The sequence below is a fragment of the Neodiprion virginianus genome, chromosome 4 (assembly GCF_021901495.1).
Source record: "Neodiprion virginianus isolate iyNeoVirg1 chromosome 4, iyNeoVirg1.1, whole genome shotgun sequence".
NCBI lineage: Eukaryota > Metazoa > Arthropoda > Insecta > Hymenoptera > Diprionidae > Neodiprion > Neodiprion virginianus.
In genome coordinates this window covers 30,634,821-30,662,774 of record NC_060880.1, presented here as the reverse complement: position 1 = coordinate 30,662,774, position 27,954 = coordinate 30,634,821, and the positions used below count along the sequence as shown (strand labels likewise).

Below are 27,954 nucleotides of genomic sequence, written 5' to 3'. Positions count from 1 at the left end.
TCGGGACACGTATTTTGGAAGTGAAATCCGTTCGGTACCATTACGTGTTTTGTTGAGGGTGATTCCTTCCTTCCCTCACGATTCGTAAAAAAAAAGCACGCCTCGAGGGTTGGATGCCGGAGGCGTTTTGTAACGGAATTATCCGGCTGACAGGGTTGAACGGAGGCATGTAAGGCGTTGTATCGTGTGGTATATCACGTGTGTATTATGTATAAAATATATAGCCGAAAGAGCACGGGATCCGTATAAGCTTGGGCGACCCATCTGTCAACGGCGTTTTGAAAGACGTTACAAGCCGCGTCTGAGGCGTTCGAAGGGTTGCGTCGCATCTCTCGACGGGGTGGATTGCGCGTCGGTATTTAATCCGTCTACGTATCAACCGAATAATTTCCAGTCGAAACTCAGCGTTTCGGTACCTCGACGACCGACGGCCGAAACCGTGAATTTAATCACGAGCAATACATACCTGTACGCTCGCACGCCGGCAGCCTCGGTAATTACAAAGCCTGGAGTACGAAAAGACTTGTAGAGCGAACAAACGAACAAACGAACGAACACGCTGTTCGCCCCTGAGTTTCCGAACAGTCGACCGGCGCAATGCCAGAGGGTCTGTCGGGGGAAAAAGAGAAACAAAGCGGGAGAGACACGATGTGGTTCTTTTTTTTTCCATAGTCTACCGACTGCAGCTTTTCACTTTCAACTCCGCTTTTTCTCTAGTTTTCTTTTCCTATTTTACCCTCGTCTCGGAAGGGCCTTGCAACTCGACGGCACTCCGACGTTATGATTAAACAATATCCTTTTACCCCGGTAGATGAACCGGCTCGGACCTGGAAGTAAACGTATTCTGCACTTCAAAGTAGCCATTGTGGCGGTTGGGAAATCGTGCGAATCCGATTGTTTGAAATCCAATTTATTTAATTAAATGGAACAAACGCGTTGCGGTATTCGATCGGCCGGTAGACCGGCTTTTATAACTCGGTTCAACTCTGGACCGTGTGCAATACCTCGTACGGATGAACTCTTTTCCATTAGGCTGGGTTCCGTTGGCTGCCTACGTCTGCAGTTGATGGATATTAAGGGAGAACGGAAAGATACACCTCAAAGTGCGAAGAGTCTACGTTCATCTCGTCGAGTACAAGGTAGGTATGTTAAATCTGATGAAATTGGATCGTATACTGCGTGTTTCGGACGGAGTGAACGTCGAATGTATCATGACGCTGAGTTTCAGACACTGCAAAACTATACCGCCTGCAGCAGCCGACAAGTTCGCAGCCTCCTCCTCTTTGTCCCGATTTTATTCGAGGCCATCTCGTCCTTCTCTCCGGACGAAGCGGTGAATTTATCGATAACATCGTACCGACACCGATAACTCAACTCGGACAAGGAGGAAGGGTAGGTTATCCTCTCGGGAAACGGCGAAACCCCGCCCCTCGCGTCTCTGCCGGAGTGAGAACATATCCGGTCTTAATTGCGCACTGACACGGATCGTGACGGTGTATATCGCCAGCGATCCGCAGGCATGCCAAACTCCTCAAATTAGCATTCTACTTTGAGCGACGCGTTGTAATTGCGGTCAGATACTTGACCAAGCAGGATCAGCGATGAAATACGATTCTACGAACCCTACAATTATTCATCAACACGCCAACCGACCACCGATGTTTCTAGACAATGACGCGAAAGGATGGAAATGGCGTGATAATAAACGCGGTGTTGCGGGAGGAGAGCGAAGAAATCGGGCGTGCAGGGGAGACTGTAAGATGAATTGAGTATATCTCCGGAGCAGTATAGCAAGTTTCCCTCTTTTGCCAATCTCCGCATCCCCCTGCCGCGAACAATTCCATTCGACTCGTCGGAAATTAAATATACAGACGGTAAGATCCAGCAAGTGTAAGGCAAGTGCGTGGAGGCGATGCGGCGGAGCGTTTATCTTTATCTTCTCCAGACGTTCGCTCGCTTTCTCTCGCCCCTTTCGTTCGCCTACCCCCTCACCCCGCGACTACATACGTATACACCGTGCACCGATCGTTTCGGGGTTGAATAAATATGGAAACCCTTTCCAGAAAGTGGCGTGTCTTTTCCTTTCATTATCTGTGCATATATTTTTATCTCAACGCTGATAACGTCATTCAAAAATCCGCGTTAAATTGACATTTGGAGAGGCATGCGTATACGACAACCTAACGTGCGAGGGGCGCGTCACTTTTTCGCCAATCCAGTCCCCCTTATTTTCTTGTTCATCTTTCTTTTTCAACATTTTCCCATCCCGCTGCAGGCTCGCCGTTCGCGATTGAAAAAATCGTAACGGAAGAAGTGCAGCAAAAATACGCGCGGGGCTTTTGACTTCCGGTTCACCCTCTACGCTCGCTTATAACGCCTGGCAGCTGCCGCTCCCGGTTTTCCGCGGTGGAATTCCCCCAGAATCTTCTGCTTTACGTGTGTCCTTTGACTCGCGGAACGGGATACTTTCCGCTGCTACCGCACTCAATTTTTCCATCCGGAAAGGGAAACGGGCAACTTAACTCAACCCGAACCATCTCAACTCGACTCAACTCGACTCAATTCGATCCTTGAAGTGATCCGGGGTTTTCTTGCGAATCTCGAATGATAAATTGCGTTTTCCAGTGAAACGCCCGCTCCCCGCTCGTAGCTACGTCTCCTCCTCTCTGCAGCAGCAGTCGATCGTGTCTGATGTCACGCCGCCGCACATCGCGAAATAAGCGTAACGCGCATCGCTTGCGAATAGAATGTGCAGGTATTGAAAATACACATCTGGCTTATTTCCGCAATAGCTATACGTACTCTGGATCGTGAAGACACTTTGGCAGGTCGTAAAGTGCACAAATTCCATCCAGCTTCCTTGCAGCATTTTCCCGTTTGGAATAAAGAAACCCTGAAACTCACCGTCATAACCACCGGAGAGGCAACTTTTCCATTTTTTGTTTACAACGATTTCAAACAACTAGATATCCACCCTTAAGAAATTCCGGGAGTAATTACCCTTCGCAGAATTCACCCACCCAATTTGTTTCACATCAAACCAAATAAAGTCATTCTTCAAGAGACTCTCCGATGCGCAATCTAAACTTGATCGCCGAAGTATACCTCGTTTGGATTCGATTTTCTGAAAACCGGAAGCGCAGATCGAGAATTCCTATTCCCAGATTCGCTTTCAGCATGGAAATATAATCGTTCTTATCGAACAATGGAGTAAATCACGTTCTTTCGGCACTTTCATGGCTCGCTTCATTCCCGGTTTAGCCGGACACGGTGTGGTAGAAATTTGTCGATACGTCGGAGACCCGGGGGGCGATAAGACTGCAAGGCGGGGTGTGAAACGAGTACAGAGCCAAGAGTAAGCTAGCCGGAGCGGCATGGCGACCAAGCGAGCTTCGACAAAGTATAAGGTTAAACGTTATTGAACCAGGCGGTCGGATTTCGCGGGCCGCTTCCACGCTGGCCTATCGTTGTAAGCTCCCCATTGTATCCACAGGGGATTCCGGCATTGTTCCTCGTGCGATCTTAGTTAGCTTTTGTCGGGTGACGTCGACGGGGTCACCCGAAACTTTTCAAACGTCAAGCTTGAGCCTCACCGTCGGCATTCGTTACAACGTTCCGGTACGTTGGGAAGAAGTGGCGGTACTTCAGCGTTCTCTGAAGTAGATTTTGGAAAAGGGAAAGGACGTTGAAGAACTTTCCCCGATCTCGGATGAATTCACGTATACCTGGCATCACCCTGCAAGTGCAAGTGCATTTCGTGAAATTAGCTTGTATACAGTCGAAAGCAAACAAGGGATCTTTTTTCGGGTTGTATAGGAGGTGCTGTTTAATTGTACAATGCAAGGGACTCGACGAGGTTTGATTCAATGCGTGCTCTGTGCACGATATTTGAGAATTACTAAAAAAAAAAGGAGAATTTAAAAGTTCGCGGGTGTCTGACAATTAGAAATACGCACCTTCTCGGAGTGAAATTGGTTAATTTTATAGCGGACGTCCGACATCGCGGCGTCTCCGCGGGAGAACGTCTCGACGGGAGTAAACACTACAAGTTTCATTAAATCGAGTATATTAGCACGTCGGCATCGACGCCCGGCGCCCCGGCGCGGAAAAGCAAGGGTTATAAATAACAATAAGGGTTTAGGGCAAACACAAACATCGTAAACTGTGCAAACATGCGGGGGGTACGGGGAGGGTGTGGGTCGGATCGCAAAGTGGGAAAAGGTGGGCGGATGACGAAGGAAACGCAGGGAGAGGGATAGGGATGGTGAAGGGAAGGGTGAGGAGGAGGAGGAGGAGGAGGAGGAGGAGGAGGATGAGGGAGGGAAGAGAGCGAAAGAGAGTACAAGGCGTGCCTGGGCACAGTCTGCGGGGATTCCGACTTACAATCAGGGTCAGTGCTCTCCTGCTCGAAACGTGGCGAAGCCTCGATAGATGAGGGCCTCCCGCGTGTTTCCGTAAATTGCTATAGTTGGAGCGGCTTATCATTTTACAGCCATCCCTTATACCCGCCGCCTACGCCGCGGGCTCCCGCAAATATTTGACGATCTTCGTTTCGATTCACGTTTCGCAATCTCGTTGAGTAGATTTATCGATGAATTTGTTTCGACACAGAGCAAACCCGAAGGGGAAGTGGGTCGGCGTATAAAGCACAAGTGCACCCACACTGCTGCCTCGAGTTCCTCCGCGAATCGTTTCAATATTTCCCTGGAGGTAAACCAGCTTTCCTTTCGAAACAACCGTACGAATCGATCATCATACGTATGGCGTTTTCCGCAAAATTCTTGGAGAATAATACGTGACAGTGCGGGGTGAGAAATTCGAATGAAAACATCTCGTATTCGTTACATAACGTATAAGATGTACTTGGACGTGTGATTGAGAAACTATTTTCGAGAATTGACTACGCTGCAGTCGCTTTTATTGAATACCAAGCGTGGTCTGCGTCATATAGCACAGGGATGGCCAGTCGGTCGATCGTGGCTATTAGGCCAGGCGATCGCGACAAGGCAAGGAAAAATACAAGACTGTCAAAAAATATTTCATTCAATTCTGCACGGAAGGAAAGAAATTTTTTCACCTAGAAAATAGATTTTGCTGGAGTCAATTCACGTTAATGCCTTACTTGTTTCAAATACGAAAACTTGAAATAAACAATTGATTATAAATGATATCATTTGATGAAAGATTTTTGTAACAACAAATTTCACTATTTGCTTGAAAAATTGAACTCTTGAATTGAACTCTTGACTGTACAAAACGTGAATAAGAACAAGCTTTATTAGTTTTGATAGAACAATTTCATGTTTTTAAAATAAATCGATAAGGTGCGTTCAACCAAACTTTTTTGTCATTTCAATCACACATTTTCTTGATACAAAATTCACATTATCGCAAGGAACTCACGCCGTATTATCTTGAATAAATTGATAGTCAGCGTGATCATTCAAAGGCTTGATTCAATTCTACATTACGTTGTCACAATTATTTCATCCGACAAATGTATTTTGTTGAATTAAGTAGGTATTGTGTTCGCCGGATTTGACTACAGCATTTAGTTGAATCAAACGAATATCGCTTGACTCAAATAATCCTTTCCCTCAGTGTGTGGTAAACATTTGCGATTGGTAGATCGCACTGAATCTGGACAGTAAACAGTAGATCTCGGGTCTGATGAAATTGGCCATCCCTGATACAGCAGATGGCGGAATGATTTATGCTTTGATTAACAAGTTCCTGAAATAGTTGCACAGATCGATTTGTTTAATCGATTGGACGGGCATTACTTGTTCTCAATTACCATCAATTTGTATCAAACGTACGCTGGAAATTGGTGATTTAAACATTTGACAACTGTTTAAATGCAATGGGAATCCTGAGCAAGCTTGCAGTAATCCAGCTGCTACCCTTTGCCCTCAAATCGAATAGAATCATAAACCGGAGACTAATTTGCAATTACCTCGATTGCTGTAATTAAGTAAGCCGAAATTCCCGAAATAGCGGCGACGATGTCAGATCCGTGTATCTATTACGTCTATTCGTCAATGGATGAGCGAATTTCGGTTGACTATAGGATCGATATTCGGAAAGACCTCTACACTCATCCGGCATATCCTTACTGTGAAATGTGAATGATACAAGAGCACGGATCCGTGAAATTGATAGCGTATTATAAAATCGTCTCGAAGACGTTCCGTCCCTCAGGAAAAACGAGACGAAGTTAGACGCCTGCAGACTAAAAATGACAGCGTTCGATGAGCACGACGCGTCTGCACTCAGCTGAATCCATCCTGCGCGTCCGCTGAGCGAAGGAATTTTTAATTTCCGGTAAAGCGTGCATTTCAAAGAGTTTATCCGTAAATCGCAGTCGCGAGATGCGTATTCGACGTCAGTGATTTTTTCCGAAAAACGACATACGATTCTAACCACCGGTGCAACGGCTCAGCTATACGTATACATAATTACCGCAGGCAAAGCAAAGAGGTAGATTAACCCTTGCGGCAATTTTACGAGGTGTGGAAGAAGGATAACGAGATGAGAAGTAAACAAATTGCGCTTTTTAATTGGTCGTTACCGCTGCACGGTTCTGTCTTACGAGCGATAAACTGAGCGCTGGCAAGTATCACCGGGAATTAAAAAGGAACTTGACAATACCAGACCGCGGGACAAAGCGGGAATGAAAAGGCGAAACGAGGGCGAAAAAGATCGCGAAAAGAATTGTGCCAGAAACAGAATAAAAGACAAGCTATGATAGGGGGTGAAGAGGATTGCAATGGGGAGACACGGCATGGCCGAGCTGGTTGAATGGAACTTTATACGGGTGCTTCGATCAAGGGTGCATTTAGCCGTTAATCTCCCAACTCGGTCAAGTCAGAGCGTCACTTTTGCCAACGCCACGCGGCGGTCGAACCGACGTATCGCTGTCGTCCGGGTGACGTCGAACCTCGAAGGGGTCGTTGGCAGGTATTTTTCTTTTCGCCGGCTCGCCCCTGAGTCGGACTTTCATCCGTTCGACCATAGAGGAGCGAATTTTAATTTCAATTTTATTTCTACATAAATTTCCGAGCCGTCTGCACCGCTCGCTGCCCCCGGCATCGTTCGTTGGAATTTTCACTTTTTTCGATGCGCTGAAAGAGCCGAACAATTCGTGGGAAACAATGCGAACTCTCCGGCACAATATGCATATGTATATACATCGACATGCCTCGAATATTTATTCATACACACGTTCACGCTTGACTAATGTGTATTACATGTCCGTTGCTGGCTCGCGTATATGCGCTTTGCACCCACGTGTATATATACGGGATACTGTTACCGCATCGATGCCGATATCGGAAAGTAGAAACAAACAGAAGCCGACATCAAGCCGTGTAATCACACCGGAAGGTCAGCTTGTCACGAATCAACCCCACGTTTCGATTTTCCCCTCACACGTTGACGAGGAAAAAATATCGAGTCAAATAGTTCGTCCTTTTTCTTTCACCTACGATGGGAAAAGTTTTTCAAAAAGATATGTTCTAGTTCGTAGAATCAAACGTCTGCCGGCGCAAAAATTCGATATTTTAACCGATATTGCAATTAGTTTTTACCAACATATTTGAATATGTTACGCGTCAAAGAAAAGATGATACATATCTATACGTATAAATATACTTCGAATAAAAACGCTGAATTTATATTTTTTTGTGACGCGGTATCAAAGTTAGAAACGTTGAGTTCCTCCGAGATGATTTAACATACCGTGAAAATATTTCGGATCGCGGTAGACGATAACACACCTGAGCAGTATACCGGGGCGGCCATAACATTTTTATCGACGCGGCTTCGTCCGCATCAAATTTTGGCAAACGGCTTTATGATGATATACAGGGTGTTACGGTGCAATAAGTATACACTGGAAGTTTTATGTGCGAAAACGTTCCTGAAGGCACCTCGATAAATCATGCATTTATTCGGCAGTTTCAATTCACGACACCACTTGAACAATTTAAACGCAAGAATTTATGGTCTCTGGGATATGCTTATACCATTTACACACACGCACGTGCGCACGTATAAATAGTAATCTAACGATTTATCGAAAGTTTCACTCACGGGGTGGAAGAAACATTCGCTGATACTGACGCGGTTGCGAATTGTCCGACAGTGTGAAACTTTTCGATCGATTTATACCGTGCCTACTTTCAATAATCTTCGCCTCGCAATCAGTCCCAACGCAACGAGGAACATCGATGTACGAGACTGATAACCCGGGATGGCGATAACGCCTCGTGAACGCGCAATCCATTCTCTGTCTTCAGCGTACCGTGATCCCCCGAATGAGTGACGAGCCGAGAAGGTATACGTGTACTATAAAGTCGCGATCGAAGCATTCCGATTAAAACAAATGTAGCCCCGCCCTTCGCGGGGGCAAAGTTTGTACTTTATTGTTTCGCTGGGAAATAAAATGGGGAAACAAAAGGAAAAGCTCGCTACGATTTGTTCGACGTCGATCACCGATATACGTGGTAGCGGGTCGATCGGTCCTTCGGGGGATTGAACAACGGAGGCTAGTTTGAAATTCGAAATTGTGCCGGTGTTTCACATTCCGCCGGCCTTACAAGCGAGACTATATCGGAGATTGGTAGTACCTGTACGGTAATTAGAGTTTGCTTCTGCAATTATTTCACCTGTTGTCGTTCGTCGTACAAACGAGGGCGACGGCGCACTTGGAATCACGTCGCGGTTTTAAGTGAAAACTTTACAATTGAGAAGAGAAACAAGGACAGCGATGTAAAAAGATCAAAAACCAGAATCTCACGCGCATCTGCGATTCGCTCAATTGCCTGTCATACGCCGTTTGTACGAAACGAAGGGTGCGAATGAAGGGGACTTATTCACGAACTTCTAGTTTTCTCCGTGAAGGAACGAAGAGACAATACGTCAAGAGTTCATTGCTAATTAGACTCAAGTTATAAACGATGAATTCGTTATATGCGGTAATGCTGTTAGCTTGTTGCCTGGTTGGAGAGTGTTGGAAAGAGCTGGAGGAGAGCTGCCGCCATTCGTTGACTGTAGCCTTTCAGGATATAAGGCATCCCTTATACGCTCCTTCGGGAGGTAACCTCTCCGCCCATCGGTTTCTCAGCTCTGAATAACAGAACTAAGAGGAGAATTAAATTTATTCTATTTGTTCGTTCGAAGAAGTAAATTAGCCCCAGCAAAGACGAGACTTTTCAAAGTTATCATCTACGAACGGGAGTTAAGACTGAACTAAGAGTGTATTATATATTATACATATATCTTGAATCTGCAAGCCTCCGAATAAAAGCCTCGGGTCTGTCTCTAGGTTTCGTTACTACTTCTCATTCGCATTTTCGTTACTATCGTACGAATATCCGACACGTCGCGAAATACGCTGGACTTTATCACCTCCAGAGATCTTGATTGAGCTCTTTGACGAAAATTAACCAGCTTCTTAGCGATTACGTGCCCTTCGACAAGTAAACGAAGTTAGGTCATCGTTGAAATTCATGCACGCTAATACAGGATTCTCGGGCTTGTGGTGGCCGCTGAGAGCTGCACCGAGGCAGTATAACAAGCGGTCAGAAGTTGAGCTACAATCCTAGACTGTATCGGAGGTGGTGAAATACTAAGTGCAACGCGACCCTTGAAGTGGAACCGAGGTAAACGGGAATGTATATGAGCTAGACGACAGCTGGAATTAGATATTTAAATTTTAGATGCCGTTGGACTTAAACTGCGTGGCAACATGGCTTCTCATTGAAGTATGAAGATATGCAATTTCTCATGTAGATACAAAAATCCCAGTCTGACCCCGACGGCTCTGAGATAAATATTTTGCCCGTTGTTCATTCCCGATGAAGCAGTTAACGTACAAAGGCTGTTGAAATATGAAGAGATTAAAAAACCTGCCACACCAATGGCCGACGTTTTTGCATTGCGCATTTACTCGAAGCTTGGAACCGAGCGAAAAGTATTTTCGATTCGTTCCTCCACGCGATGGAATAAATTATGATTCGTCTTTACGTGAGTGGATAAGCGGACTGCACGTACATCAAACCGACACGTTTGGCAAAAGCTTCAGGCGAGTGTCCCACGTCTCTGGCAGCTATGGTTCCATCATTTTTCGATATGTATTTTTAGATCGAAGACTTATGCTTTGCCGCGTAACAACCCGTACCAGCTCTCCATGCGTGCTCACGTGACATTGTACATTCGTAATTAGGAACGTAATACATCGGATGGTAGATCGTACGTACCGTTTATGGCCACCACAACCCTATACATCCTGGCACGAATCGTTTTTCAAACTAACAGCTGACGACAGGTGAGATGACAAGTCTTTGGTTTCCAATCACGCGAGCGTTCGACCCAATCTTCGATTCTCTGTTTTCTCATCATCTTGCAGATAATGCGTGCACCGTCAGAAAAAGGCGATGTGGAATTCTATAGACCGTATTTCTGTGTCAATCTAACATTATCTGATCTCAAATTTTCGAATCGGCGACGACAATTCTGCCATAGTAGTTCAGACCGAGCGATTTTGGTCAATTTTGACAGCACCATTTTTGCCAGTGTTCAACTTTAGAAAGACGTTCAGAGAAACATTCAAAGGGGCGAATCAAACAGTCTCGGTTTCAACTCGATAACTTAACTGTACTTCACCGTTCAGCGAGCTTTATCGTCGGAAACAATTGCAACATAGCTGGCATACCGAAATGTCAATAAAATATTGTAATTACGACGGACTTTGCCAACCCCACCGACTCCGGCATCTGTCCGTTTCTCCGCCCACCCGACCATCTATCCATCCATCCATCCATCCATCTCTCATTCGTTCCCTTATACCTGGAATTACGCGCTCGTATTTCTGTAATTGTTTTCTTAAGCCCTCTCGCCGTTGCTCACTCGCCCCCGAAATGAGGCGGGAAGAGTTCCCGAGCTGATGTATTTTTGTTCAGCGATATTTCAATTTCGCGTATCGCGTTTGGATGGTTTAAGTTCTCGAGGAAAAATGTAATGGAATAAAGATGACAGTAAACACCCGCTCTCGGTAGGCTTTACAACCGCTGGTATAACACATAACCAGGCCAATAACGTCATTATCATAGACGGTAATTTTGGAACTGGTTATTTTCTTTGGTTAATCAAAAATTTGCAGACATTTGCCACTCGACGTCACATCTTTCGACAACGAACGTGCGGAGAAACGAATTTATTCAACATTTTTTAACCATTTGTCCGCATAAATGAATTTTGAGAGGTTTTACGAATGTACAACGGCACGTGGGAGACTCGGCAGGATAACTCGAATATGAATCTATACAATTTCAATATTCGAAATCTGAAAGAAACGTAAATGAACTCAGAGTAAGAAGAAACGAATGAAAAATCACTCGAAGCATATCGTGAGTCGTTCAACATTTTACTCATTCGCTAACACTTAAACAAAATGATACGATGTCCGATAAAATATTTACCAAAAAACTCTTCGGTTAATTATACGTAAGAATCGCGCGATTTTTTGAATAATTAATGGTCTCATTAACTTTTCATGGTCTCAGAATCAATTACAGTTGAGAAGTCGGAATTGTGGTTTAATGGTCTATTTCCACCATGCAACGATGATAAACGAAAGTATGTGTCGATAAGGGTTCTTTAGTGTACGGCTGCCGGTGACGTTGCAATTTGCAGGCTAGATTGCTGTGACGAGTCGTGATTATATGGTATAGTTGATCAGGTCATGTTAATCGCAAAATATGCAAAGGTTAATTCAAAATTCTTTTTTTGGACTTTTTTACATCGGGTGAACAATAATTGTGTTTTTTTTTTTATTCGTAGAAATTCCGCTTGGTCGATGGAATAGGGTATACTATTACACCTATACCTTGTGGATTAATCTTGTAGGCTTATATGACTCTCCTAGGGACGATGAGAATCACCGAAAACCGTTGAGTTATCACGACTTCGCGTGAAAAATATATCGCGGACTGTTCCCTTATACTTCTTTCGGCTTGTAGAATCCAGAATTCATGACAGCGCGATTATTCCTCTTGGCTCATCATCCATCTTGCGTTTTGGGGTGCGAGACGAGACAATGTTTCCCAACCGGGGAGTCAAAATTATACGGACATCAAAAGGGAAAGAAAGGATGAAAAATCTCTGAATCGGACGAGAAAATATTGAGCTGAACCTGGCAAATGACGTCCGTCCGTTCGCCCGAATTTTGAAGGGCTCCGTGAGCGGGTGAGAAATTCAGGCGCTTCGGAGGCCTTAATGTTTCCTGCCGGTTCAACCCGAGGCAAAAGAAAACGAAAAAAAGCATCTTAATCTACCGAGCAAGATGGACCCGGAGAGCATGAGTGTAGTTTACCGGCAAAATCTGCAGGGGTGAAAAAAAGCAGGGCGAGGGATGTATTTGTAAAACCATAAGAAAGCCGACGATCAAAAGCTTTCATCATTTAAAAGGTTTCAACGCTTAGTCAGAATCCTTTATCATTATACCCACGCCGCTGTAAAGTCGCGGGGCAATAGTTCTCGATCGAGGCTAGCTGCTCACGCGAGGCGAACCGGCAAGGTACCAATTATCACGCACACATGCCGATCCCTCGTTTGTGTACGTCTGACCGAAACTTGTTTGTACTACTTCGTTGCGTCCCGGTTTTGCACGAGGCAGCAAGCAAGAATCTGGCGGTGCTGCTTATCGGTCGCGTATGTAAACGAGTCTCTTAAGTATATTTACAATCTGCCAGGAATATAACTAGTCCGTTATTAATGAGAGCGAACTTATGCACGGGAACGTTATGCAGCCGTTTCTGAATTGCTCCCGAATCGAAGTATTGTCAGCTATGCGCTGATGCTTCACATCCGTCTTTCGTTATGCTCTGGAGTTTGGACTTTTGATCGTATCTTCCAATACACATGTGATATAAACATACCGATTCGTTGACTTTACCAACCCCGCTATGGTTCAAGATGAATGAGCTTTCCTCCTGTCTGATTATTATTGTCCAAACAGATACCTGGCCATTCAAATAGTTGTCCAATATGTTCGTGGATCAGCACAATGCATGGCGAACTGTACGACGTAACATCAACTTCATCCCCTCGTTTTCTATTTTTTCATGAAAATTTTCTCTTCACTCACGCGCACACTACAAGCGTCGTTACTGGTATAGCATTTTGGCTGCACGTGAGCCGCATATTGACGGAGAATTTTTAAGAAATTTCACATGACACGGACGAATTCCTGCGTTAGGCGATACCGTGAGACGGTTGGAGATACCTTAAAATTTCATCTGTGAAATATAATTCGCTAACTGTTATTTTGACCACGGCATATGCACGTATATAGGTGAAATACTCAACGAAACGATTTTGACGCTGTGAAATATGCCAGACGTTTATTTGCCACGTTTTTTTTTTTAAATATTATCAGGGCTTTCATTTACGGCGTTGATTACGCAGTGACTGTGCAATAATCCGTGCATGGCGGAGTCGCATTGTTTGTAATATCGCTCGACGAGAGTAAGGAAATTATTAAAGTAGTTTCGCATGGAACTGCAATAGAAGGATGAATTTTTATCATTCCAAAGCATATAAGATAGACGTGATCTTTAATGAAACTCGTTTCCCTGTCTGCGGGTAAAACGAAGGCGAAAAAGGCAATTTCTCGAAAGTGCAAAGTAATAGGCAAAGCGCTTAGCTATTCATAACGCCTCAACCGCCTAATTCGACACGGCTTCTGACGAAAAATTGAATCCCTGTCTGCAGACCCGCGTCTCCGTGCTCATTCCTGTACGACAAAGTAATACAAATCGCGCCTTGTTTTTTAAACGGCACCGCGATGCTTGCGAGGGCTTGCAAGGAGCTCCGAGGGGTTGGAAGGGGGGAGACGAAATCCGGCGGTTTGCGCGCAAATTGGATGTTATCTCAGCAGCTGGGGACAAAAGGTATCCACGCCCCTTTGGGACTCAGACAAAGACGGCTACAACTACAGAAAAAGAAATCTAAATGGTTCAGAAACAAGACGAGGACGAAGCAGCGAGGATCTGTAAGAATTATTCGATTGTCGAATAAAACTACTTTTTCATTCCTTCTGCAGTTCATATCCAGAAAACCAGATATCAAAATTGTTTCAATACGATATGTCGCCATAGCTTTTAGCTCGTCAAGTTCGATAAGGTAGAACCTTTTACCAGGTTCATCTCAAGTTGGAAATTGCATTTTTTTCCGAATGGCACAGCAGAGCCTGCTTCGCTCTAAGTGCTTGTTAATTCCTGGTATGTACAGGTCGATACATATGCGGTGTATGTTCACGGGTACCACCATTGTCTGGGGAATAGAGAACGTCAAATTCACTTTGATAATTTAATCGATTTCAAATGACTTAGTTAATTGAACGACGAACTAATTACCCGCCTGTAAGCTGGATGAAGGTTAATCTATCGTTAAGCGAAATCTAGCAAGCTCCATGATATTTAACGATGTAGAACGACCGCGAAGTTTCCTTCACAAGTCCGAAAATGATTAGGGTGATCCTGAAGGTGTCGCGATAGAACGGTAGTAATATCGACTCCTCGTATCGCAACCCTTCGACAACTGCATTGTATACTTATTGTTATTTCGTGCTGGTCTGCTTCTTTCCCACGTGACGTGGGCACGCGTTTATCGTCACAATAAATTATAAATACAAGTGAGCACCCAATGGCAATACGAATTTCATAAAGAATATCCGTAGAATATTTCAGCACCTAAGATAAAATACATATTTTTCCCCGAGTGTAATAAACGGAGCAGATAAACAATTTGAATATAAAATTTGCTTCATCGAAGCGGAATTAAAATGCGAACGAAAATCGTGGCCGAGAAACAATGAATAAAATATACGTTCATTTGTCATGTTGAGCCGAGGGGGTTTTGTCAGTTATTTCCTCCGCGGTATTTCGGAGCTCTCTTAGGCCGGAATAAAGCACGGTGGTCGCAAGCTGTGAGCTTTCAGCAAAATTTAATTGCAAAATGTTTGGCCGCTGCTCTCTTTTTCGCGGATGGCGGTAATGGCGAGCGCTTCGTATACGCGTATACGTACGTAGGCGGATCGAAAATACACGCAAGATGAGGGGCAACCGACGAACCTTTCACATTTATTCTTATTATCAAGCGACCAGCTCCCTCGTAAATATATCACCGCATCAGAGAAAGATTGGCGGTGGATCAGAGGAAAGCATCGGGATGCCCGCTGGCACTGCCTTTCTTCGCGTTTCGGGAGAATCAAAAGATATGTATGTATGCGTATCTATTCACATAAAACTGACGTGATACCCATATAATAACGCGCGAGGATTCGGGCCGCGCGTATCATATTGAGATACACAACCCTTGGACGCGCCCCTTTTCAGAGTTATCGAGATGTTTATCTGTTTGTAAGGGCTGCTTTTCGAATATTTATTCCTCCGTAAACGAGTGTTTTCTACCTCGTTTGCCCCGTCCAACGTTTTCACAATGTCGAGTACCAACTTTCCCTTGTTCTCCTCTTACAATTTCTATTCATACTCGGGACAACGCTGTTCCTAGCAGCTGTATTATACATTGAACATTCTACGTATGCCATTCAAAAATTTTACACTCTCAGGAATCAAGTATACACACAACAATTTAACGTTTTATATTTGGAGAATTATGTATCGAAACTGCGTAGGCACTTTGAGGTAACCCGAGTCGAAATTTATCGCCTATATTTGACGCTACCGAGGTTCACGCGTAGGGTTTAAAGTAGGGGGTAAATTTCGACTCGGAATGGTTCGTAATTTATCTGGTCTAGTTGTTTCTTGGTTTGAGTATATCTGAAACTGAATAATTGATAGCACATGGATTCAAAACCTGTGCAGACATACGGTTTTCTCGTTGTACCGAGAAAATTCAACTATCCGAGCAGGAATAATGCAGTGGAAAATCGATGGTTTACAATTAGAATAAGAAGAAACGGAAGGCGTTTGATTATGAAAATGAAAGAGAAAAATGTACGTAATATAACGATAATAGTTTACGGCACAGGGGCAAAGGGCGGGGGGCAGACTCGGGTTGCCCGTTACTATCACGTAATGCCGCGAGACGGCTCTAAGTCTTGCTTACGTCGTCCCCCCTCCATCCCTCCGTATTTTGATTTTATTACAATCTCCCCACCCGCGACCCCAGACTGTCTTCCTCACCACTCCAGCGCGTCTGGCCGTAAAACAATAACGAGCAATCACATAATAGCTCCCCCGCTGGGCACTCTTGCCTACCCCCAACTTGCCTGTAATCCTTGTCCCTCCCCCGCCGCCTTTATTTAATAAGCGACTCAAACCGCGCACTTCTTCTCTAAGGTGTCATTTGTCGCGGACGAGACGACATCTTTCACGAAGAAAAATGGGCTTCGAGTGACGCGACTTATCGACACTCAGGTGTGCCGGGCGATGGCAGGTATGGCAGGTATCACGTGTCCCTGTCAGACAGGCAAGACCGCATAGATAACGCCGGTAGAGAAAACACACGGGCGTGTGGTAAAGAGAGTAGAATCAGACATACCTGACTCTCTCCTCCAAGTCTGGCTGATATGGAAACTGTGAGGCCAATAAAAGCGCACCGCGAATCGTCATGCTACCGAGGAGACAATACTCGTTCCAAGAGACCGGTGACTAATGATTAGCATCGGCGAACGGCAAACGAGATACTTATCGATTACACGGCGCACAAGCTTCTCGGTAAACAGCGCTCAGCAGTCTAGTATGCTTGACTTTCCTTTATGAACACTCTGCTGGTCTGGATCATTCGACCCGTTCAATAGTACTCACTCTGGCCACTCATGTAGCGTGAACCCATTGATTCCTTCCCTCGCCCAGTCAACCGAACCGATCGTGAGTGACAATATTATTAAAATTGAATGCGACCGCTGCGAGCGGCGGCTAAAATACTCAAGTCAAGTTCGTCTGAAGCTATCCACGGAGTGGCGCCCGGTGACAAATGGTTCTCGTTAAGGGAAGAGAGTATAAGTCCCAATTTGGCAAGGAGTGCTCTCCGTACACTCGCATCTTTCTCCTGCAGTGACGAAAATATCACGCCCTGGAGTCTGGCGTCATCTGCAGTCGGTATTTCGACGACATTTTTGACTACGTCGTTCTGGCCTATATTTTATTTGAAAAGTGAAACTTGATCCCTTCAGTTTTAGGTACTTCCGACCGTTTTCTCGGTATCGTATCGCCGATTGCGGATCGCGGAACGAGGATATTTGTACGGACCAGCCTCGCTCGGTAAACAGGTTCATAGCTAGCAAATATTTACTCGAATCCGCGCATTGAAGTTAATGAACCGAGAAAATAATAGCCCCTTGATATCCCGCTGGGAGTCAAGATGCAAACTAGACCGGGTCAAGCCACACACGCTTTCAGCAATACTCGGCAAAGGGTATAAATATGTATAACGCGGGCACGGCTAAATTCACGCCGGTTTCCGACTATATAATAGCCAAACATGATGGCAGCTGGTATGTAAAGTGCTGCAGGAGCAGAAGCAACTCCTTTGGCGGTCTACGTGCACGATGCAGAGTTTGGAACTCCCGCCCCCAACTCTCATGCACAAATGTTGCCGAGCTAGAGCCGGTGTTTTTCTGCTCCGTTATATACGGGCATAAATTGCAGAATTTTAGTCAACAACACGAGCAGTTATACGAAGAGAATTTAATAAACGGGCGGCAGGTTAGTGCGCTGTTTGGGAGGAGAAACTGGTAAACGAGGTTCCGATGCACCGTTGGGAAAAAGAAATGCCCGGATCGATGGCAGAGGATCGAGGACAAGGTGTTTTTCCTGCGGTTAAACCGTCTCCTCGCTGCAGAGAGGGTGGGAAACAACGTCGAACAAATGACCGTTGAAAATTGCCAATTAAGGGTCTCTCGACAAGTCGACGAATGCTGTGCGGCTGGCGTACATGTACAGTCCGGGATAGAGGGGAACATGGTATAGGACCGCTGGTACAATTTCCAAGAACACACATCGCTAACTAGGTTACGTAACACAATTAGCGCCTCCGTTAATTTCTCAGCGTCGACTAGGCACCCGCCGACTTTACTCGGCAACCACTTGGGATGGTAGTTCACTATTAATGGGCAAATACAAAGCGCCAACTATCTGATACCTTGAGCGAAAGCGGGGATTTCCAACGTTGACGTCGCGTTCCCGGTTATTGTCACGCCGCTTCCGCTGCCGCGTTCTGCGTTGCGGAAAACGCGGACTAATCAAGCCGCTCACGATCGAGCGCCAGAAGCTGCGTCTTGTTACCGCATCCGTCCACCGTCGCGAAAAAGGTGTCGCATGTATCCGGGTGACGGTGAAAAAACCCGTGATGATGGAAGACGGGTATATATGCGGTGAAAGCTTGGCCAACTACGAAAAAAGCTCCTCTCGCCCATTTTCATGGGGGGAGGCGTAGGAAGCGGGCAATGAAGAAGAAGAATAGAATGAAAGAATCGTCATAATCGAGGAGAAAGCATAGTTCTAACCGAGTCAGAGCCACCCAATGCCGGGAGAGACGTTCCGCGCAAAAAACACTTCCATTCTCCCGGCCATTTAGCCAGATCCCGTTGTATCCCGAGGATCCGTCCCTCGGCGCGACCCTTCACTCGCTCTACCGAGTGTAAAACCAAGACTTTGACTACCCGTGGAAGAGTCTCTGGCGAGCTTTCCGTAGATTCCCCACCGAGTTACGCGGGGTTCAACGGGGGTTCTGCAGAGCCACGCATAACTTTCCGGCCTGCGGTAGGATGTGGGTAGATATAGGCACCACCTACCTTATCTAACTCCCACAGATATGCACCCCCGCCTGCGCCCCGCCGCGCTGCTGATAGGTGGAGGAATGGGGGTGAGGGAAGGTTGCCGTTGGCCCGGGGTGTCGGGGGATGAAGGACGTTGATGCTGACGCGAATTTTCCCCATCCGTGGGAAAATTTTTGAGAATCAGCGCAGCTTCACCTCCTCGTGCGCTTAGGCAACTCGATAATTTATGTGGTACGATTACGTACCCTTAATACGGTATTCCTGTAGGTGTGGCGATGTAAAGTCAACGCTTCGGGTGCAACTGAGCAAAGCCCAAAGGTTCAATAACGCCTCGGTTGGCGGGATGCTGCTGGAGAGTGGAAGATTACAGAGCTTGAGGAGTAAAGGGGGGATCCTTCAGTGTCATAATTCTGCTTAGATTTTCGCTTGATCCTTTTTGATTTTGAGGAGCAAGATTCCGCGTCACGTAACGAAATCAAGTGAATTAATACCGGCACACTTTCCGACGCGGGGTGGAAGCGAAGGGTCGTAAGATACAGATGAGGCTGAGTAACCGCGCGGTGTATGAAACTCCCTCCCCGTTTGCGAGTTATAGTAGCGCGGATCTTTCATTTGCATAATGATTTATTTCAACCGAAAAAAATTCCATTCAACCATCCGACTGAAACGATGTTTCATCACATTGGGGTGAAAAGAGCCCTCGTTGCACGTTCGTCACGCACTTATCGCCCCCGCTGCATAGTTAGCGGTAACGAACTACCATATCGCGTTCCCTCCTGTAACGTGGTATACGAAACCTGTTCCACATGCAGTATGCACGCTTTGTTCGTCTGCTGGAAAGATTTCCATTACCCATTGCGAAAACGGACGATTTTCAACCTATCTCCTCCTCGACACAACTTTATCCACCATCACGCTGACGGATTATTATTTATTGAGCTCCCTCTTGATACGCGAACTGTCGCAGAGGACTAGACCCATCAATCTAATAATGCTCGGCTGCGTTCTACGCGTTTGCAATTATACACTCACGATTGCACGAGTATAGAAGTAAACCGCATACGTACGTGCGTACGAATGCAAATAAGGTATGCTGCAGTAAAAGGAACGAGAATAACGAAGATTGTTGACCGTCAACCACGTGATCAGTTACGACGCGGTTACAAGCCTGATACCGAAGTCGTTGTCACTTTCAATTGACAAATAAAATTTGTTCAGATCATTTAATTACATATTTGTGAAATGGGACAGGATTAAAACAAAGCTGGGAATCCGTGAGAATGATAAGCCTTGATTAGAATAAACGTGTGCGCTGCTATCGCGGTTTAGCCGATGAGCACATGGTTCGGTAACAACCCGATATCTCCAGCCGTGTAGTTGTTGGGCGGGAGAGGCCTATCATGGCCCTCCAATATTAACTAACCTATAATAATAAAAAATAACGGGCACACTACCCCGGCACTAAAAATATCGAAGGACGCCGCGTTTACTCCCCCAAGATAAGAACGGAGTTCGAGCTGAATGCCACGAAATCTTGAAGGGTATATAAATATAAATATCCATACACGCGCGCCCACACCCTGGCGATATACATAATATATGACAAACGGTAATATTTTCACAAGTACGTACAAGCGAATCTATACGTTGCGCGTGAGTTCCTCGGAACGCGTCTGCAGCGTGTATTCGTCAATGGATGTACATATCTGATTGTGAGTATATTGGATAACGCACGATTTCACTCAACTCGAATCTTTGCGTAATATTCGGTTGGGTATTGAATATCACTTTTCCATATCGTCTAAGAACGTACATCGCCCGTCGGCCATCACTCGGTGAAATACTCATATAATTTCGTTGTACTTCAAGAGTTTTCAAAAGTGTTGAAAAGTTGGTACGCTTTAACGGAAAACATTTCAACTGGAAATTGCAGAGCTTCTAGGTATTTTTTTCCGATTTTTATTACGACAAGGAAAAGCTGTTGCTAGCAGTAAATCCAAGACGAAGGTTTTACTAGGTCTCAATCAATCTGAAAGAGGCTGCGCCGTTCTCCTGATCTTCTACAGAGTTTCCGCGTCCTCGAATCTCTTCATGACTTCGTCGAGTGCGCGAAATCCCTCGGGACCGTCTGGCGGATTCCTTAGCGGCCGCAATGATCATCGGAACCGAACTCTAAGAGAGGAAAGCTGAACAACTCAGGTCTTGTTACCGCTTCGTAGTGGCAGAGGCTAAGGGTAAGAGTGAGTGCACCAAGAGATGTTCAAACAACTTAAATACTGGACAACTTCACGTGTTCAGGATGAGTAGGCTTGGGGCTTTGAGTGTGAGCAAACGGACCCGACAGTGGGGGATTCGAGGGTTCGGAATGACCCGGCAAAGGTCCGCTGGGGTGACTGAGAACGACGTGGGACGCAACCACCGCGGGCATACAGTATTATCTGGTTATATTTCGCTAGCTAGAAGGCGGCTGGGTTTCCGAGTTCCAGGAGCGATTCATCTTCCATGGATGCACTACAGCGTAATTTCCCTAAATCCATACACACATGTCGTTCCCCTTTCGCAATGAAATATTCAAATATAATCGACCGTTTCCAACTCACGTTGCTTTGACATTAATCTTCTTCATCTTAACTAGACTTGTTTTTGCCTCTGCGATGGGAAAAGTAAGATTCATCTCCGAAGAATGAATTATCCGTTATAGAAATTTTGTCTGCCAGAAGCGAAAATTCCTCCGAATTTTATCGAAATATTGGTATTATTGAAGTTCTGTTATAACTGCTGGTTCAATCTTTACAATTTCAAAGGGGTTACGCACGAAATTTTCTTTCACAGACGTCTCAAGGACGTAAAAGCATAGTCTGCGGGACGCTTCGCGAACAAACAGATATGTTTCACTGGCGATTGTGAATATGAAAAACTTACATTTACATAGATGACTATGCGAATTTCAATTAACACATTAATTTCCAGCAACTTTAAGTACAAGTTCCACTGATGAAATACGATACCGATTGAAAAGCATGTATCGGGAAGTAATCAACTGAGAGAAGTATGTGCGTTTACACTTACCATGCTGCAGTGCCTCAAGAATCCCAGAATGCGACAACAGGAGCCACAATAGGAGGAAAGGCCACTTCATCTTGGAGCTGAAAGCATAGAAAGGCGAGAATATTCATGAAAAAAATATTGTCTCGCTTCTTATCTCAAGACACGATAATTATCCTTCGTGTGTAAAACAGGGATAGCTTTAAAGAAAAAAGTGACAAAAATAATAATAAAGGAGAAATATAAAAATGCAGGCAATAAACGAACAATCTCGAAGAAACACCGTATACGCTACGCCTTTCGAAGCCGCTGGTAGTTGCCACTGCAATACAACACAGAGTAAAAGAGAGAGAGAGAGAGAGAGAGAGAGAGAGAGAGAGAGAGAGAGAGGCAGTCCCGGAACCAGACTGCACGAGACCGACAAACTAATATCTGCAAGAGGGGTTTTATTTTTCTTTATTAGCCGGAGGATGTAACAATAGCCCGGGCTCGGTGTCAATGGTCTGGTTCTTCGCAGCCAGCGCATCTGGAGGAGGCGAAGGTGGCGGTGCTCCTGCTCACACCATCGCAAACAGACACGGACACACAGAAGCGTAGAGAATTCTCAGAGATGATGAAAATGGTGGTGGTAGACGCGATGGTCGTGGTGGTGATGCCGGCGGTGGAGTCGGGCCTCTGTCATCTCGCGAACGGATAGAAGCACATCGCCGCGAGCGTCTCTTCTTGCTTAGGAAGGCCACCCCCTTCCTTCCCCCCCCCCCCTCCCCGCCCCTCACCATCCCATCGCAAGCTCGAAGCCACCCTCGCCCGTTCCCCTAAATGGCCATGTGACGCTAGCAGCACCAGAAGCCGCCGTATTCCGTTCCCTTACTCTGTCCCGTGTATACGATATCTATGTGCGTATGGTGTACATTGTACGTACATATAAATGAGCTTCGCTGTCGGTGTGCAGTTGCAGGTATTTGCGGGTGTACGTAATAGCCCGCGTTGTGTTTTCTTCCACTTCAACGGCACAGCGGCGGTGGCGGGCTTGTGTGGATGCACGGAATGAACGGGTGGGGGTGGAAAGAAAGATGGGGGTTTTTACTTCTCTGATGGCATATTGTGGTAGATTATGATCGGGGAATTCGTAGGAAGAGAAGCGTGCATCTTTTCGGGGCAAAAAAATGGTAAATTCGACTGCGTCCGCGGAGCGAATTCAGGTGGTAGAGAGAAGGGATACACGCGTGACCGTTGCCATGGGCGACAAATCACACCGAGTCGTGGAAAATCCGGACAACCGACATCACGAAAAATATACCGGGTAGAATTATGTGGAGCTTTTAGGGAGTCATTGGGGTTCTTTAATTCTGAGAGTAGAGGTAAAAATAAACTCATCGCTTTACTCAGCTACAGGACTCCGGTGGGGCTGTAATTGTGAGTTTTGCAAAGTAAATTAGGAAAACAAGCCTCAGGCTCTGCCTGCTTTGCCGGCTCAAAAAATTAAGCTTCTCATCGAGCTTCTGGAATAACGTTATTTTGCCGGATTAATTACCGGGTCACGTGTACGCGCATACTTAAATAGCTCGGATAACCGAAAGGCCGGTGCCCCGTGTTTGATTTAACGCGAAACACGTGGCTAATGACATGATTTGATAACGCAATGTGTTTCATCTCCACCCCTCGTTCCCGACAGACATAGTTACAGTTGGTCAGCAAGATAGCGGCGCTTAGCGTTCAGAACGTGTACCCACCGAATTCGTTAGCTCGGCGATTCTCGTAACATTAATTACTCTCTTCGGCATCGAAACGCGGAAATAAAAGTAACGACCATTCTACGAGCCGCAAACCTCCAGCCTCCGTGGTCCAGGTATCGTAATAACAATTACTATTGACGTCGCCAAACCCACAGTCGGAAGTAAAATAAGTAAAATGGACGTTCAAAAAGAAAAAAACCACCACAGTCCAACGATTGGAAGTTGTAAAAATTCCGACCCGAGTTTTCATCTCCATTTTCTCTTGTTTTTTGCCTTTTCACCACGGTCAGTACTTAGCGGTCACGGAGGTGACAAAAGGAAGAAGATGGTGCCCTGCACGGACGGGAAACCAGGAACGGAGACGGGGGTTGGGGAGGTTGATAGCCTCGACTTGGTGGTATTGCTCGTTGAAGCTACTGCAGAAACCGCGACCGCTCAGGAAGGCGACCAGTACCGCCTGTTCGCACAATGGCGTCAGTGTCCCGCACACCCCTTTATGCACGGGTATAATGTACCATACCGTATCCGAAACGACGGGCAAGCGGGCGAACAGATTTCTCTCGGCAACGTGGTGCATATGGGCACAAATTGGTCGAGACTGAGGAGAAAGAGGTTTTTAACCCTCGACAAACCACTTTCCAAGAATAGGACTCGCCGTCTCCTCCGTCTCGAGTACGCCAAGTTAAGACTTACGATATTACAAGCGATCTGAGATCTTTCTGAGAAGGTTCACTTTGATTTCTCCCATCGTGTGATGCGAAGACTGAAATAATTCGCGGAGCAATTCCAGGCTTCCTGCAACCTACACCCGTGGTGTAATATTTGTGCGAAATTCCACCGATCCATGAACCCTCACTGAAGGTGAGTACATATTATTACATAAATACCGCAAGCTCTGGACCAATCCTCGCGTGCTCAGCACACCTCCAGCAGACCGCTCGCTGCAGTTGCCAACTACACTCATTCGGGCTTGAGCGTATAGCAGCAGTGGTTGTCAGGAAGTTTACAGAGAAACGTGTGCTCACGGTAGTATGAAGTGAAATAGTATGATATGTACGAATTTTGTTGAAATGGAAGATTTCATGAAACTAAAACATTCGTAAGTGATTCGTAGTGAAGGGGAAGTAATGAGTTTATCATGGATTCACTATCGGAGAACGAGCGATCGAAATTGGATACCGTTGTGTGCATTTCCACCGTTAATCCCGGTGTAACGTTCAGCTATGCACAATAGCAATGTTCGAAACAATTGCAATGAATTATATCGCGTCACCAGTTGCAGCACGATAAGATTTGAGCGCCGCTTGCTTGTTCCGGGGCATATCGAATAATGCACCCTCCGGTAGGGGCGAGACACGAGGCAACGGTAGAGCTAACTCGAAATGGTATTATACATATATCTGGACGTCATACTGCAAACAGAGCTACAGCTGCGACAAGTAATAGTTCTGTCGCGCATTGTTCATGAGATAAGGGATGCCGGTGGAGTGATTTACGAGCGGCTATATTCGCTGCCGCGTTGTAATAAGTCGATTGATAATTTATTCGATAATAATGTCCGTCCGTCCATCCATTAACGTTCCTGATGTGACAAACTAAGTTACAACTTCGGAAAGAATTTCGATAAGCAGAAGTAATTCAACGAAGGGGAAGGAGCGTATTAGGTCAATGGGAAAAGCAACAAGTTTAACGAGTAATCAAATCGGAAGTCCCAACTCCCAAGTCGATTGATTGATTCCGGCGATGGAAAAACGCTCTGCAAATTCAGCGAATGACGAAGCTCGCTCTGCAATTCAGATTAAAGATGAACGAACGGGTAAACATACTTGTCATTCGTCCGGTAACATCCTGATGAAATTAAAGCGTCAAAAGCGAGAGATCGAATTGTTGGTAAAGCAACGTCGAGATGTAATATCGGCGACGAAGGAAAGCATAAGTCAAAAATAGTTTGAATAAACGTGCTGTTACACACATATTTTGATGATGCTAAAATAATGATCAACCGTAGAGAGGATGAAAATGTTAATCGCAACTAGGCGTTGATAACAAAGCCAGTCAACGATACTGCGGTACATTTGGGCACCTATTTGTTGGGTAGGGTATCCCCTGATTCTCACAGCTACTGGTGTGTGGGAGGGCTTCGCCTATCCCATATGCAATTTGCAAAATACGTCGCGTATTCGTCCCAACCTCACTTCATTTATACCCTCACAATGTCGAGGCGTAAGGGTAGAGTACGAAAATGGGCTCGTGTTCATAACTCGACCCGGGATCGGTTGATCCAATTTGATTTCCCCCCTTTCTCCAGTATCCCATACCCTTTCCTGAAGCTTCTCCCCCACCCATTTCCCGCCCCAGTTTCATTTCTAGTAACCCTAACGATGTAACCCGGCGCGACGCACGTCTAACCATCGAGGTGGGCCACATCATCCAATTCCCCTCACGGAAACCCGGAATGCCCATCGGCTTTCTTATTTTTCACAACTTTTACAAACCCTGAGAGGTTTCCCGGAAGATTGATGAAAAATTAAGGTCAACCTTAAACGTCATGGTCAGCTGCATCAGTGGGCGTGGAAAAAATAAAACGAGGGGGTAAAAAACATCACTCCACCTTTCCTAAGAACCGGGATATGGGATTATCGTTACACCCATAAGCCTGCTGAACGGCCAACTCGTGAAAAAGGCCAATTGGTTTCGCATCACTTCCACGAAAGCACTGCCACTTCTGACGAGCCAACTTCTCCGCATCTGGAAGGGGTAATGAGGTGTCTTTCGAGGGTAATATCGTAATAGATGATCCGCCGCAAGATCCTCTCAGTAACAAACTCCTCAGCGGCCTAATTCCGGCACTTTGCGTGCGCAAATGTGTTGGGCTCCCCGCTTGTGTATTGTACGGCATGCTTACAAATGACATATCAATATGTATCCATTAAAACCCCCTTCTTCATCGGCAATTATCAACGGTCGTGTTTCGGATTAGCAACTGCTAAGCGACCACGCGCGATGCTCCCGAATTGCTGAATAAATGAATTGGAAATGGTCGTGAGCAAACTGTCTACGAATTTTCACCCCTCCTTGAACAGAAACAACTTCCAATCTGAGAGTTAGGTACCTTTGCAAGGCTCATCTGCACGAGCCGAAGACGTGTGAATGAATTCTACGTCCTACTTTTTTATCCTTTGTTCTTTCTGTTCTTCTTTTGTCAAGTGATCGGTTTATCGAAAGTGTGTCTTCAAAGGTTCTGTAATACGTTTTCGAAATAGCAGCACGTCGATACATTCCAGTGTGGTAAAATACGCGAGTAGGAAAGCTGAGTGGTTTCTTTTCGTGGATCTGATTTTCTGCTCTGATATTTTCCCAGCATTTCATCAACCGTATATGTTTCTCTTAACGCTCCGAATCATTTCTAGCTCTCAGAATTATTGACTTCAATACTTGATGCTAGCCGATTGACCGCACGACAGTAAACATGTATCTTGACGGAAACGAACGTTTCGGTACGTTTGAGAATGTGATCGTAGCAAGGCAAACATGCACCGCATCCGTAGTGCATTTTCAAATGCCCACTCGCTTAGATTGCTTGCTAAAGCAAAGAATAGAAATAAAGGTTGGAATCGCTCAAGTCCTGTAAATTTCTGACTTTCGGTTTATCAAAGATATTTGAATCCTGTTTACGGTGCCCGATTTTTCGTTGAATGACTTTCACCCTCGGACCACTGTTCCCATGAAATGACAAAACGGAGTGCTAGTGATCCGAAATAATGACTATTCTGAACATAATAATGTGTTTATATCTAGGCATTTTCCAGCAATCTAAAAATTTATACATTTACACTTGATTAACAATAAAAACAGAGGGAAAAGTTTTAGCTGCGCGAATTACCTCCTTCATTTCCATCTGTGCGCTAAAGCGTATGAAGTTTTTTTCTACGACTTTCTCCTTTACAAGTTCGTTGCACTGTATGAAGCTAAAATGAAAACAAAATGCCTGCAATGTGTGAATACTAAACCAAGCGAGCCAATAAATTTTTTCAAATATCCTGAACGCCAGGATGGATAGCACCAAGTTGATATTATGATATGCATATAATTATTCCTACAGACAGACAAGTAATATATATTCAAGTAAATATAGGTTTGTCTGATTGAAATTCATGATGATCGATAAAGTTCTTCGGTAACCGGAAATTCCCGCAATTACCTACCTTCGTTTATAATCAATGGCATGAATAAAGAAAGAGAAAAGAAAGGAAAAAGTAGGCCGCACGTCAAGTGGAAACGCAGTAAGCCGTTCTTTCGGTGATGGGGCGCGGCGGTGAAGGGGGAGGTCGGGAGGGGGAGGGGTTGTTAATTAATAGACCGTGC

General features: G+C 45.4%; 1 protein-coding gene across 1 annotated transcript in view; it reads right to left on the bottom strand.

The window, feature by feature from the left end:
* Positions 1-27,954, bottom strand: part of LOC124302607 (uncharacterized) — a 122,745-nt gene that overhangs the window by 37,641 nt on the left and 57,150 nt on the right. The window contains exon 2 of the mRNA XM_046758937.1: positions 21,878-21,954. Within this exon, the coding sequence (XP_046614893.1) occupies positions 21,878-21,947 (70 nt within the window). The 5' untranslated portion in view covers positions 21,948-21,954. The remainder of the gene's footprint in view (positions 1-21,877; positions 21,955-27,954) is intronic.